At 52.4% G+C, this 11,633-nt stretch overlaps 1 protein-coding gene across 1 annotated transcript; it reads left to right on the top strand.

Moving 5' to 3' along the window:
* Positions 1-548: 548 nt before the first annotated feature.
* On the top strand, positions 549-8,095 carry NDUFA13 (NADH:ubiquinone oxidoreductase subunit A13). The gene is made up of 5 exons (XM_084614210.1): positions 549-697; positions 1,624-1,702; positions 1,987-2,058; positions 3,325-3,394; positions 7,848-8,095. Exons 1-5 carry the CDS (start codon positions 604-606, stop codon positions 7,965-7,967), a joined length of 435 nt encoding a protein of 144 aa, XP_084470336.1. The 5' UTR covers positions 549-603; the 3' UTR covers positions 7,968-8,095.
* The last annotated feature ends 3,538 nt before the right edge of the window (positions 8,096-11,633 follow it).

Genomic DNA, 11,633 nt, shown 5'->3' with positions numbered 1-11,633 from the left:
AGCGATGCCTAGTGGTTAGAGCGGGGGAGGGGCCGGACTCCTGGGTTCTCTCCCTGGCTGTGGGAGGGGAGCGAGGCCTAGTGGTAGGAGCGGGGGAGGGGCCAGACTCCTGGGTTCTCTCCCTGGCTGTGGGAGGGGAGCGAGGCCTAGTGGTGGGGGCGGGGCCGGACTCCTGGGTTCTCTCCCTGGCTGTGGGAGGGGAGCGAGGCCTAGTGGTAGGAGCGGGGGCGGGGCCGGACTCCTGGGTTCTCTCCCTGGCTGTGGGAGGGGAGCGAGGCCTAGTGGTAGGAGCGGGGGAGGGGCAGGCCGGACTCCTGGGTTCTCTCCCGGGCTCCTGCTGTTGTTGTTTGTGGCCAACGCAGCAGCCTCGGCCGGGGCGGGGAAGGCGGGTCTCGAACTGCCCGTGGCTCGTGGGGGTGCGGAAGGCGCGAGGCCGGCAGCGCCGCAGGCCCTTTCAGGCGGAGGAGCCCGACGCTGCGGTCACGTGACGAGACAGCACGTTTCCAATATGGCGGCAGCGCAGCGTCTCGTCGTCACTTCCGGGTGAGCGTGGTAACGAGCCGGCAGTGACGTGCGCCTGCGCGCGGGGGGTGGGCGGCGAGGATGGCGGCGGTGAAGGTGAAGCAGGACATGCCCCCCCCGGGGGGCTACGGGCCCATCGACTACAAGCGGCACCTGCCCCGCCGGGGGCTCTCGGGTCAGTGCGGGGGGTGGAGCCCCCCTTCCCCCCGGGGCTGTTACCGCCCCTCCCCCCGCAGTCTCCCTCCCCTTCCCCCCCCCGGGGCTGTTACCGCCCCTCCCCCCCCAGTCTCCCTCTCCTTCCCCCCCCCCGGGGCTGTTACCGCCCCTCCCCCCGCAGTCTCCCTCCCCTTCCCCCCCCCGGGGCTGTTACCGCCCCTCCCCCCGCAGTCTCCCTCCCCTTCCCCCCCCCCGGGGCTGTTACCGCCCCTCCCCCCGCAGTCTTCCTCCCCTTCCCCCCCCCGGGGCTGTTACCGCCCCTCCCCCCGCAGTCTTCCTCCCCTTCCCCCCCCCGGGGCTGTTACCGCCCCTCCCCCCGCAGTCTTCCTCCCCTTCCCCCCCCCGGGGCTGTTACCGCCCCTCCCCCCGCAGTCTCCCTCTCCTTCCCCCCCCCGGGGCTGTTACCGCCTCTCCCCCCAATCTCCATCCCCCTCATCCTTCCTGGGCTGTTACCGCCCCTCCCCCCGCAGTCTCTCTCTCCTTCCCCCCCCCCGGGGCTGTTACCGCCTCTCCCCCCAATCTCCATACCCCTCATCCTTCCTGGGCTGTTACCGCCTCTCCCCTCCATTTCCCCCCCCCCGGGGGTGTTACCGCCCCTCACCCCCAATCTCCATCCCCTGGAGCTGTTACTGCACCTCTCCCAGTCTCCCTCCACTTCCAGGCTCTTACTGTCTTGCTCCTCTCCCGCCCCATGTCGACCCCCCCGGGCTGTTACTGCCCTTGCCCCCATCGTCATGCCCGCCCCCCCCCCCCCCGTTTCGAGGCAGTTACCACAACTTTTTATGAGGTACTGCCATTTGAGGGGCTCTGCTTGCAGGGGGTGAGAGGCTAAAGGGAAACTCTGACCCAGGACAGCCCAGTGAATTTCCCTCTTTCTTCTGGTAGGTTATAGCTTGTTTGCCATTGGCATTGGCAGCCTGCTCCTGGGTTACTACAACCTGGTCAAGTGGAACAGAGAGAGAAGGTAAATGTCTGTTGGGCATCTTTGTGTTCTTCCCCCGTATGCTATACAATGTGGCCTGACTGGAGAAAGGGGCGAGCATCCGCAGGCTGACTGGTCTCCTGTCTTTGTGTAGTGTGAGGATGTATTGCAGAAGGCTGGGAATTCTGGCTGATGTGTGTGTGACAACTGAGTGGCGTGGTAGTCTAGTGTTCTTAGTACAGGCGTTTTTGAAATGAAGATACAGAAATGGTCCTTTGGATTCTCAGATAAGAAATCCACTCTTCAAACCTTATCTTTGGTACCAGGCGCCTGCAAATTGAGGATCTGGAAACCCGTATCGCTTTGTTTCCCCTTCTGCAAGCAGAGTCTGATCGAAGGTAAGTTCATCCCCACCCTGAAGCTGATCATTTAGATTCAGGGTACCCGACTCTACATGCCACCACATTTACCTGCCTTGCTCAGCCTTTGCTTTGGGGAGGGCCTTGTGGTGACTAACAGTCTTCTCCAAGGAGGGGTAATATTTTGCACTTGCTGGGCCCTTGTCATGGTTGCTGTACCACTGTCATACCCCTACTAGCTATTGTATAAAGACCCAGGTATACTTTAATATCTTGAACAGCGGTTTACTGTGCTGTTGCTGATGTCCCGGTATTTGTAGGGGCTGCAGGCTCCATCCCCCTGCATAGGGCAATGCTGTCCTTTTTTTGCACCCAGAGAACCATGCAGGACTAGCTCTGCCTCACACTGCATGATGGGACTGGAGCTTCTGATTTGATGAGCTGTGAGGGAAGCTTCCGTCCCAGAGGACTCAGCAGATGAATGTAAGGGGATGGCCTAGCTTCTTGTCCCCCTTCCATAACCTGACCCTAACTACTGGCCGTGAATGGCATGTGTTTGAGGGGATTGGGGTAGCAGCGAGTGAGCAGGCTGACGGGACCTGACTGGAAATGCCAAAGCTGGTGCATAACATGAGCTCGTTAATTTTGCTTATATGTTGTATCCATTCCCCCACACCAGCAATGTTCTGTTTTGTTTCTTATACTGGAAGCTCTTCAGGGCAGAGCCCAGTCTGTGTAAGGCCCATATCATTCTGGATGCAGACTGAAGACCTGTGCCAGCTGGTACCCTGGTGGTTCCCTGCATGTGAATCCTTTGGAGCCCTGCAAGGTTCCTTCCTGCATTGAAGGAACCCCTGTTAACAGAGACAAGGCACCACTTCATCTCTCCAAAGGGTGTTGACAGGTCCATTGCTTTGCAAGGCCTGAAAGTACTGCAGACCGCATGTGGAAACCGCTTCAGGAGCAAAATCTTTGACCACAAAAACAGTATCTCTTTGTAGCTTGAGGCCTGCTGTGCCAGGATTCTGTGCCTTATGAAAGGTGAACCTGGTTGTTGTCATCTGTAGAGAAGTTGGTTAAGGCTCCCCCAGGTACCTGTGCTAATTTCACTGGGTGTTTGTGGGTACTTCAAACAGAATAGTATACTGTTTAAAACGTGGCCCATGGCAACCTGATCGCCTCTGAAACAAACTTAGGGTTAGCAGGGTCAGTAAAGATCCTCTAGTCTGACTTCTGCATGGTGCAGGGAAGAGACTGCCACCCAATGACTTCTGATCCAGACACAGGCTTTTCTTTCTGCTTAAGGACCCTGCGGCTCTTACGGGAGAATCTCGAGGAGGAGGCCAAAATCATGAAAGATGTTCCTGGGTGGAAGGTTTGTGCCTTGCAATGCTAGTAGCAAAGGGCAAGGGGGAGTAACATACAGTTTGGGATAGAGGGTGGGGTGGGAGGAAAGTTGGTGGAAGTTACTGACACCAGATCATTAGTGTTTTTGGCAATAGTGCATGAGGAGGTGACTTGTAATGAGTATCCCAAAGGTCACTTATAACCAGTGGTAGAAATTAATAATTCAAGAGGCTGGTTCAGTCTACCTTTTGGTTTTCTCAGCAGGCTCAGATAATGCGATTATGAAGGAAGGCATTAATGCCAGGTGGCCGCCTAAGGAGAGGGTATGAATGAGAGCATGCACAGCTGATACTAAGCAGGGTGGGACCAACACTTTATTCTAGTCATGCTGGGTTGCATTCAAGCCCTGATACATAGGACAGGAGTGAATGTGATTAGAGGAAAAATAGTGTTCTGTGCTGGGAGAGACTGGCATGTTCTGTGAGCCTACAGGGGAAATCAAGGGCTTCTGGATTGCGGTATGTTAATGCCCCGAGGGGATGTTTGCAGAACATGCAGAGTCTCAGCCTTGCAATGGTCACTGCTGTTTGAGACACCTGCTAAAGTTTCATCTGGGGAGCTCAAACTGAAGTCCTATTTATCCCGGGAGCAGCTACAGTGCAGTCAGCAGCAGGGAATTTTTCTTCAAGTGTGTGTCCCTATGAGTGCTCCACGGTAGGATGCATGTGCACCCATGCGCTCTCCACCAGAGAATGCAGAGCAGTGTCTTTGGGACGCACCTGCGCAGAGCAGCGCCTCATGCCTCCAAACAACAGTATATAAGAAGGCACAGGGCCGCTGCCACTCAGTTCCCTTGCAACTGCCTGTGGCTCGAGATGGAGCCATTGCATGTCTGCTAATTCTCAGCTTCCCACATTTCTTAACCTAGCTATTCTCTTAGTTTATCCGTTGCTTTGTTTAGTTATTTTATTTCTTTTTAGTCTTAACACTGCCTGTTTTTGGTCTAGTACCTCTCTGGGTTATGCGGAAGACCCCAGGTTTTAAGCCCTGCCAGGCAGCTTTTCCCCAAAGTGATGGCCATTTGAGCTGCCTCCGCTGCCTCAGAGATGTCCCATCAAAGTGGAAGGTCTGCATGGGATTTAAAGGCATGTCTTGAAAGGATAGAGGCTAAACTGAAGCTCCTCCTAATGAAGCGCTCACTAGCTCCAGTGAGATCTGCTTCACCAGCCTGTACATTGGCCTCAATATCTCAGGCTGCTCCCGTGGCTGTTGGCAGCTTCAGCAGCACCTTTTAAGAAGAAACCAGGGAAACTAGGAAGAGGAGTAGGTCACCCTATAAATCCCACTCTAAGGAGTCCTCACATTGCTCGAGGGGTACAGCTGAGGCTCCATCTGGTGCCAGCTCCGAGACACCAGTACTGCACAGGAAGCAGCCTGTGGAGAATAGCCAGCACAGGGAGCCATCTACCTTGTACCAACTGACACCTCTTGGCATCAAGATGCGCACAGGGCTCTTATTCACGCTCCGGTACCATTGATTTTCCTGCACCAGAGCTCTGAAGTCAGAGAAGTTCATCAACAAGCCTCTCCATTACTGGGCTCACCACCTCAGCATTGGCGTTCCCCCGTACAGCTCAGACTCCTGCAACTGCAATCCTCCCGGACTGAACTGCAGTCAGACCTCCAATCTTCAGTACTGGCACCTATGTCTGATGTACCAACCAGAAAGACCCCAATACCTACAAGTAGCACATCACTCGCAAGCACTTTAGGATCCTCCTCCCCCCCACCACCCCCTCAGTATCTTCTTTTCCTTCAGCACTGGGAAGCAACTGAGAACAGGAGGACCCATAGATGGAGGAAAACTCCTCCCCAACAGCAAAGTCCTCTTCAACCCCAGGTAAGGCAGTATTTCTCCCCAACCCTGTCTCCTCAGGGGTCGATCAATTCTAGAATCTATTTGGCACTAGCCCTGTTTCAGTCTCTGGGCCTTCTTATCAATCAGAAGAAGTCTGCATTGAGCCCAGTTCAAAGAATAGACTTAAGCAGAGCCGCTCTAGGCATGCTATCTCCTGAAAGAGAGATTCTCCACTCTGTCCTGTCTAATCTTGGTGATACAACACAGCCTGCAAAGAACTGCAAGAAACCAAGTACAATTCTTGGGCCACATGTTGGCCTCCACCTTTGGACCTCGGATTCCTTCAGATGAAGTTACGGTCTGCATTTGCCCTCAGTGCATCACAGTACCTCAAAAAGTTCTGGACTCTCTAAGGTGGTGGAAGAACCCACTGAAGTGTGGAAACCCCATTCTCACATACCTCCCACCCTCAAAGATCCTCACAACAGACACTTCTCTTTAGGGATGTAGGGTTCACCTCCAAGGGGATCCAGCCCTGGACAAGTAGTTTGCACAAGAGGTCATGCTCCACATCAACATTCTGGAGCCAACGGCAGTTTGATATGCTTGTCAAAACTTCTTTCACATCACACCACACAGGGCCACTCAGTCAGGATAAATCAGGACAACAGGACAGCAGTGTATTCTAACAACTGACTGGGTGGAGCAAGATCACAGTCCTTGTGCGCAGAGTCGCTAAAGCTGTGGAACTGGTACATTTCCCATCAGACCAATGAGATTTTTGTCTGCAGCTGTATTCCAGTAACCTGAAAGGCTCCCTGAGCAGGAACTTCCATCAGGACCACAAATGGGAGCTCAACGATTCTGTCATCCATAGCATCTGCCAGACCTGGGGTATTCCAGAAACAGACCTCTGCCAGCCCAGACAATGCAATGTCATCTTTTCTGCTCCAAGGGAGGCTACAGCTACAACTCATTGGGAGATACCCTGATAACACTGTGACCTTGATAACACTGTATGCTTGTCCACCTCTAACTCTAATTCTCAAAACCCTAATCAAACCACATCCAAGCTAGAATTATCCTCCTAGTGCCATACCGGCCAAGGCAGTTTTTGGTACTTGAACCTCCTCCACCTCTCAGTGGCAATGCCTTTCTGACTTCACATCAGGAAGGATCACAGAACTCTGGGACCCTGATCCCTCCCGACTTCTCCCTAAACCTGAGAACGTAGTCCCTGGGTGGTTCTTGAGTCAGGAGCTAACCTGTGCGAATAAGGTTCAGTTGGTTCTCCTATCTAGAGCAGGAAATCTAGTACCCCCAAAACGTACCTTCAGAAGTGGGAACGTTTTCATTTCTGGTGTTCTCTTCACTCTTCTCAAACCTCAGAGGTTCCACTCTCCAAGATCCTAGGCTACCTGTTGGATTTAAAGAGACTGGGTCTATCATTGAGCTCACTCATAGTGCTGTCACAGCCTTCCATGAACCCACTGAGGGCTCCTCAGTTTTTCCCCACCGCTCTATGGGGCCAGATTCCTCAAGAGCTTAGATAACTTGTTTCCCCTTGTAGGAAACCTGGCTCCACACTAGGACCTTCATTTGGTTCTCAGAGCCCAGAAGAAACCCCCCATTGAACCAATGACCACCTGTTCTCTCCTCCCACTGCCCCTCAAGACTTGGTTCCTCATTGTCATTATGTCAGCTAGATGAATGGGAGAGCTTGGAGCTCTCAAGGCAGACCCGCCATTTACTTCCTTCCCTAGAGATATGGCTACACTGCATCCCCATCCTTGCTTCTTTCTGAAGATCTCTTTAGAAAGCCACTTTAATGAAGAGATCCGCCTACCAGTATTCTACCCAAAGCCTCATGCCTCCAGAGAGGAGACTAGCCTCCGTGTGCTAGATGCCAGAAGGGTCCTTGCCTTCTATCTTGACAGGACTAAGACTTTCCGGCCCTCTTCTAGGCTATTTGTATCATTTTCAGAGAGGATGAAGGCGCAACATATTTCTACCCAAAGACTGTCAAAATGGGTTCTGGGTCGCATTTTAACTTATGAATCTGCTAGGGTGCATGCAGTCCCCTCCTAGAGTGACAGCACATCCCAGCAGAGCTCCGTCCACAACTGTAGCTCTACTGAAAGCGTTCCCATAACAGAAATCTGTAGGACTCCACCTTGGTCTTCCCTCATATCTTTGCCAAGCAGTACGCCATCTCACCAGCTTCCAGGGATGATGCAGTCCTCTGAAGCATCTTGGATTTGCCTCCGCATTGAGTTACTGCTTGGGAGTCTCCTCCAGTGGAGCCCCCAGAGGAACATATACTCCAAGAAGGAGAGTTTACCTATCTTGTGGTAACTTGAGTTCTTTGAGGTGTTTTATGGGTGCTGCACCTCCTGTCCCCCCTTCCCCTCTGCAGTGGAGGCTCTGCTTTGTGCTCAAGATGAAACTGAGTGGCAGCAAGTCCGTGCCTCTTCATGTGCCCTCATTTGGAAACTCGAGGTGCTACTGCACAGACACGGGCCCCTGGATGCTGCTCTGCATTGTCTAGGTGAGGGCACAGGGCTGCAGGGATCCTGCTGTGGAGTACTGGTAGGAGCTGCAGTAACCAGCTCTTTCTCTCTAGGTGGGGGAGTCTGTATTCCACACTGACCGCTGGGTTCCTCCGACATCAGATGAGCTGTATTACCTCAGGCCTATGAGTGAGCTGGACAACGAGAAGTTTGGCTTGCAGTGGTATGTCTGAAGCTTGGCCAGGACTCTCCCCAGCCCGCTGGTTCCTCCAATTATTGCACTGGTAGCATTATCTATGTCAGATGCAATGCTCAAAGGCCATGTGTTCCAAGTGTGTGACATTAAACAGTCTGGTGGAAATGTGTGTGTGCATTTATTTCCTAAACAGCTGTCTGCACTTCTTCCTGGGCTCTTCATCCTTGGCACGAAGCCTCCTGCTTTAACAGGCTGTCCTGGTGCCACGCTCCCAGCTCTGTCCAGACCCATTAGCTACCTTTGCCTTCAATTATGTATCTCTTGGGGAAAGGAGATGTGGAGAAAGGATGATGGGTGTGTGTTTAAGCCACTGGGCTGGGACTCGGGAGAGCTGGATTCATTTTCCCAGTGACCCTGTGGCTAGCTCCTAAATCTGCCCCCTAATCTGTCCTTATGTTCCCTGTCTGCCTCCCCATCCAGAATGTACAGATAATTCTTCCTTTTCCAGGCTGGCCTATTTAGAATGCAGTATCTTTGGGGCCATGGTCTCTCACTAAGGGTCTGGGCAGCAGTCAACATATTGGGGTCCCATCCCCCCGCAGTCAAGGCCTCCTGATCTTGCTTATTAAGAGAGCGAATGTGAGAATTGACACATGCCCACACACACACCCCTTCCTAGCCATGGGGATCCCAGGGCTTGTTTCAATAGCTCAGTCTTCCCAGCTCCTAGAGGGGAGAAGGTCACATTTCTAGTGTCAGAAAGGATCAGTCAAATCCCAAGTTATGTTCATTTCTTCCGTATGCTTTAAAAACCCAGCACGTGTCTGTCCTAAGGCTCAGTGCGACCAATCGTAGCCGCTTTACTGGAGGGGGAAATGAAAATGGCTGTGCTACTGGAAATCTCTCTCTGCCACTTTAAGGGGCAATTTTATTTAGCAGGAATAATCTCGACAGATGTCCATGCAGGCCCCAAAATGAGCAATTCTCTTTGTAGCTGATGCCAAGAACCCTTGTCTATGGGACTGGGGTGTAGCTTTTGTGATGGGTCTGGATCCTGCTGGCAGGTTGGAGAGGAGCTGACTATTTCTTTGAATTAAGCAATTCTTCCATTGCCCCATGGCACCTTCTCTTAAGGGGTTTTAGAAGCTTTTTGAAAGCAACTTTAAAAAGCGGATAAGGGAAGACTTTCACACACTGGCGCTAGACTGTGCAACTCACTGCTACAGCTCACAGGCAGTTTCCACGATATGCATCCGATGAAGTGAGCTGTAGCTCACGAAAGCTTATGCTCTAATAAATTGGTTAGTCTCTAAGGTGCCACAAGTCCTCCTTTTCTTTTTGCTACAGCTCAGTGGTTTGAGCATTGGCCTGCTAAACCCAGGGTTGTGAGTTCAATCCTTGAGGGGGCCATTTAGGGATCTGGGGCAAAAATTGGGGATTGGCCCTGCTTTGAGCAGGGGGTTGGACTAGATGACCTCCTGAGGTCCCTTCCAATCCTGATATTCTATGATTCTAAGCTGGAAGCCAAGAGATTAGCGTTGATTGGACATTAATTTGGGATCTTTTTATCCCAATAGCTACAGCTTTGGAAGAGCTGGAAACCCTCCTGCTGTGGGACATGAGCCCCAATCTCTAGTGGGGATCAGGAAGAGCTTTTCCTTGGGGGTAGATTAGCCCTGCAGGGTGTCTAGCACTTCCCTTTGAAGTTGCCGGTGCTGATGGATAGGGGGCAGGATGGACCCTGCACTAGAAATTCCTACATTTAGAGATACACAGGCATTGCTTCTACCATGTCTGGCGAGGAACAGGGCAGAGCAGCATTACCCAAGAGTCTGAGACAGGAAATGGGGAGGGGATCTTTGCAGCAGGACTGCAGGCAGTCATTCCGGCTTTGCAGAGCTGGAGGAGGAGCTGGCTGTTGCTTCCCGGGTGCATTGTGCAAACAGGAGGCAAGGAATTGTGTTTGCGGGCTTGTCCCCTGAGCGTTCACTTACAGCCTTGCGCCACCAGAGGGAGACGAGCAGGGCCTGCCTTTTCTGTGCAGCAGGGCCAGATGTGGTCTGCCGAGCAGAAACTTGGCAGGTGTGCTCAGAGAATCAATAGGGCTCTAGCCAGAGCAGCACGCTGGCACAGGCTGGGCTTTAATTCTTAGAGAGTATTTCCTGGAGTCCCCCGTGCTCCTTCCCAACATGCTATAAAAACTCCATGGGGTTTGAAAATATTTACTGGAGCTCTGCTCCGGACAGCTCTGGCTGAATTGAAACCCTGGGTGCAAGGGTGTATCATAGGAGCAGCGTTGGTTACTTAAACTGCAGATGCTTTCATCAGTCAGAAGGTCAGCTTGTGCCTTGATTTGGCCAGGATCCACTTGGCAAAGCACTATAAGACTTCTATCTAAGGAGTGGTTGCCTGCCCCTCCCCACACACACACACCCTCACAGCTGTGTGGTTGCTAAGCAATACAAGCTGGCAGCTAAGATGCTGTGAAATAGGAGCAAAGGGGAGACATGAATAGGCATTTTAGAAAATGGGAAAAGGCCAGTGTAGCACCAGGTGGACGTGGAGGGACTCATTAAACAGGATCTGACAGGCCCCTCTCACGTACCCAGGGTGATAGAGGGGAGCCTGGTATCCACCTTATTACACCTGTCAGTGTTCTTCACAACCCTGAGAAACGGATTAAAACCCCTTCCCTGGGGTGTTAAAGGGCAGGTGGCATTAAAAAACACAGAGGTATTTTAAATCTCCTTAGCTGTGTTACCACCATCACTTGCAATTATGGCACCAGGGAGGAATTTCCAGTGGTGTTTTCCTTGTTAACAATTCTGCTTTGGAGGTAAAACTTTAAAAATGTCTGGGTCACTTAGGTATCCAGATCCTATTTTCAAACGTGTCAGTCTCTGCCTGTGCTGAAAAGTGTTTGCCAGGAGAGCCATCCTGGCTTACTAGAACTGCATTAAGCTATCCCAGGACACCCTCCTCTTGGGGGAGCTGCTCTTACCATGCCGAAGAGTTCTTTTTGCTTAACCCAGTTCCCCAGAACGTCATAATGGCACTAGGACTTCCTTCCCAGAGTAACTGCAGCTACACGAGGGCTTCCGCTGGCACAACTATGGTTACGGGGGGTGACTTTTTTTACCCCCAACCCTAACCCACACAGCTATGCCAATAAGGGTATGTCTGCACTGGAGCTGGCGGCGTGATCTGCAGCGAGTGGAGACATGCCGGTGCTAGCTTTAATCTATCTAGTTCACTAAAAATAGCAGAGAGGACACAATGGTGCGGGGCTTCACTGTGGGCTGCACAATCCCACCTGACACACACACACACACACATACACACACACCCCTCCCCATTTGTGCAGCCCATGCTGCCTGTTCCTCACTGCTCTTTCGAGCGAGCGAGCTGGAGCATGGCTCGCAGGAATACATATACATGAGCTGCCAATCACATGCCCGGCTTCGGTGTAGGCAGACTTAAAACAGTGACTTCAGTGAGACTTCAATCTGAGTGCCTAAGTCGCTTCTGAATATGTTGGTCCTTGTCTGTTGACTCGTTGGTTTCCCTTTCTGGCTCTCCCACCCTAGCACCTGCTCTGGTGCTTGGGCTATAACTGCTGCAGGGCAAATTCTGTATCTAAACTGCATGTCCTTAGTAGTTTCCTGTGTTGGTTGCAGATATGAGAGGGACAAGGTGGGGAAGG

Source organism: Lepidochelys olivacea (assembly GCF_965140295.1).
Source record: "Lepidochelys olivacea isolate rLepOli2 genome assembly, chromosome: 25".
Classification (NCBI taxonomy): domain Eukaryota; kingdom Metazoa; phylum Chordata; order Testudines; family Cheloniidae; genus Lepidochelys; species Lepidochelys olivacea.
This window is presented reverse-complemented; position numbering and strand designations above follow the sequence as displayed.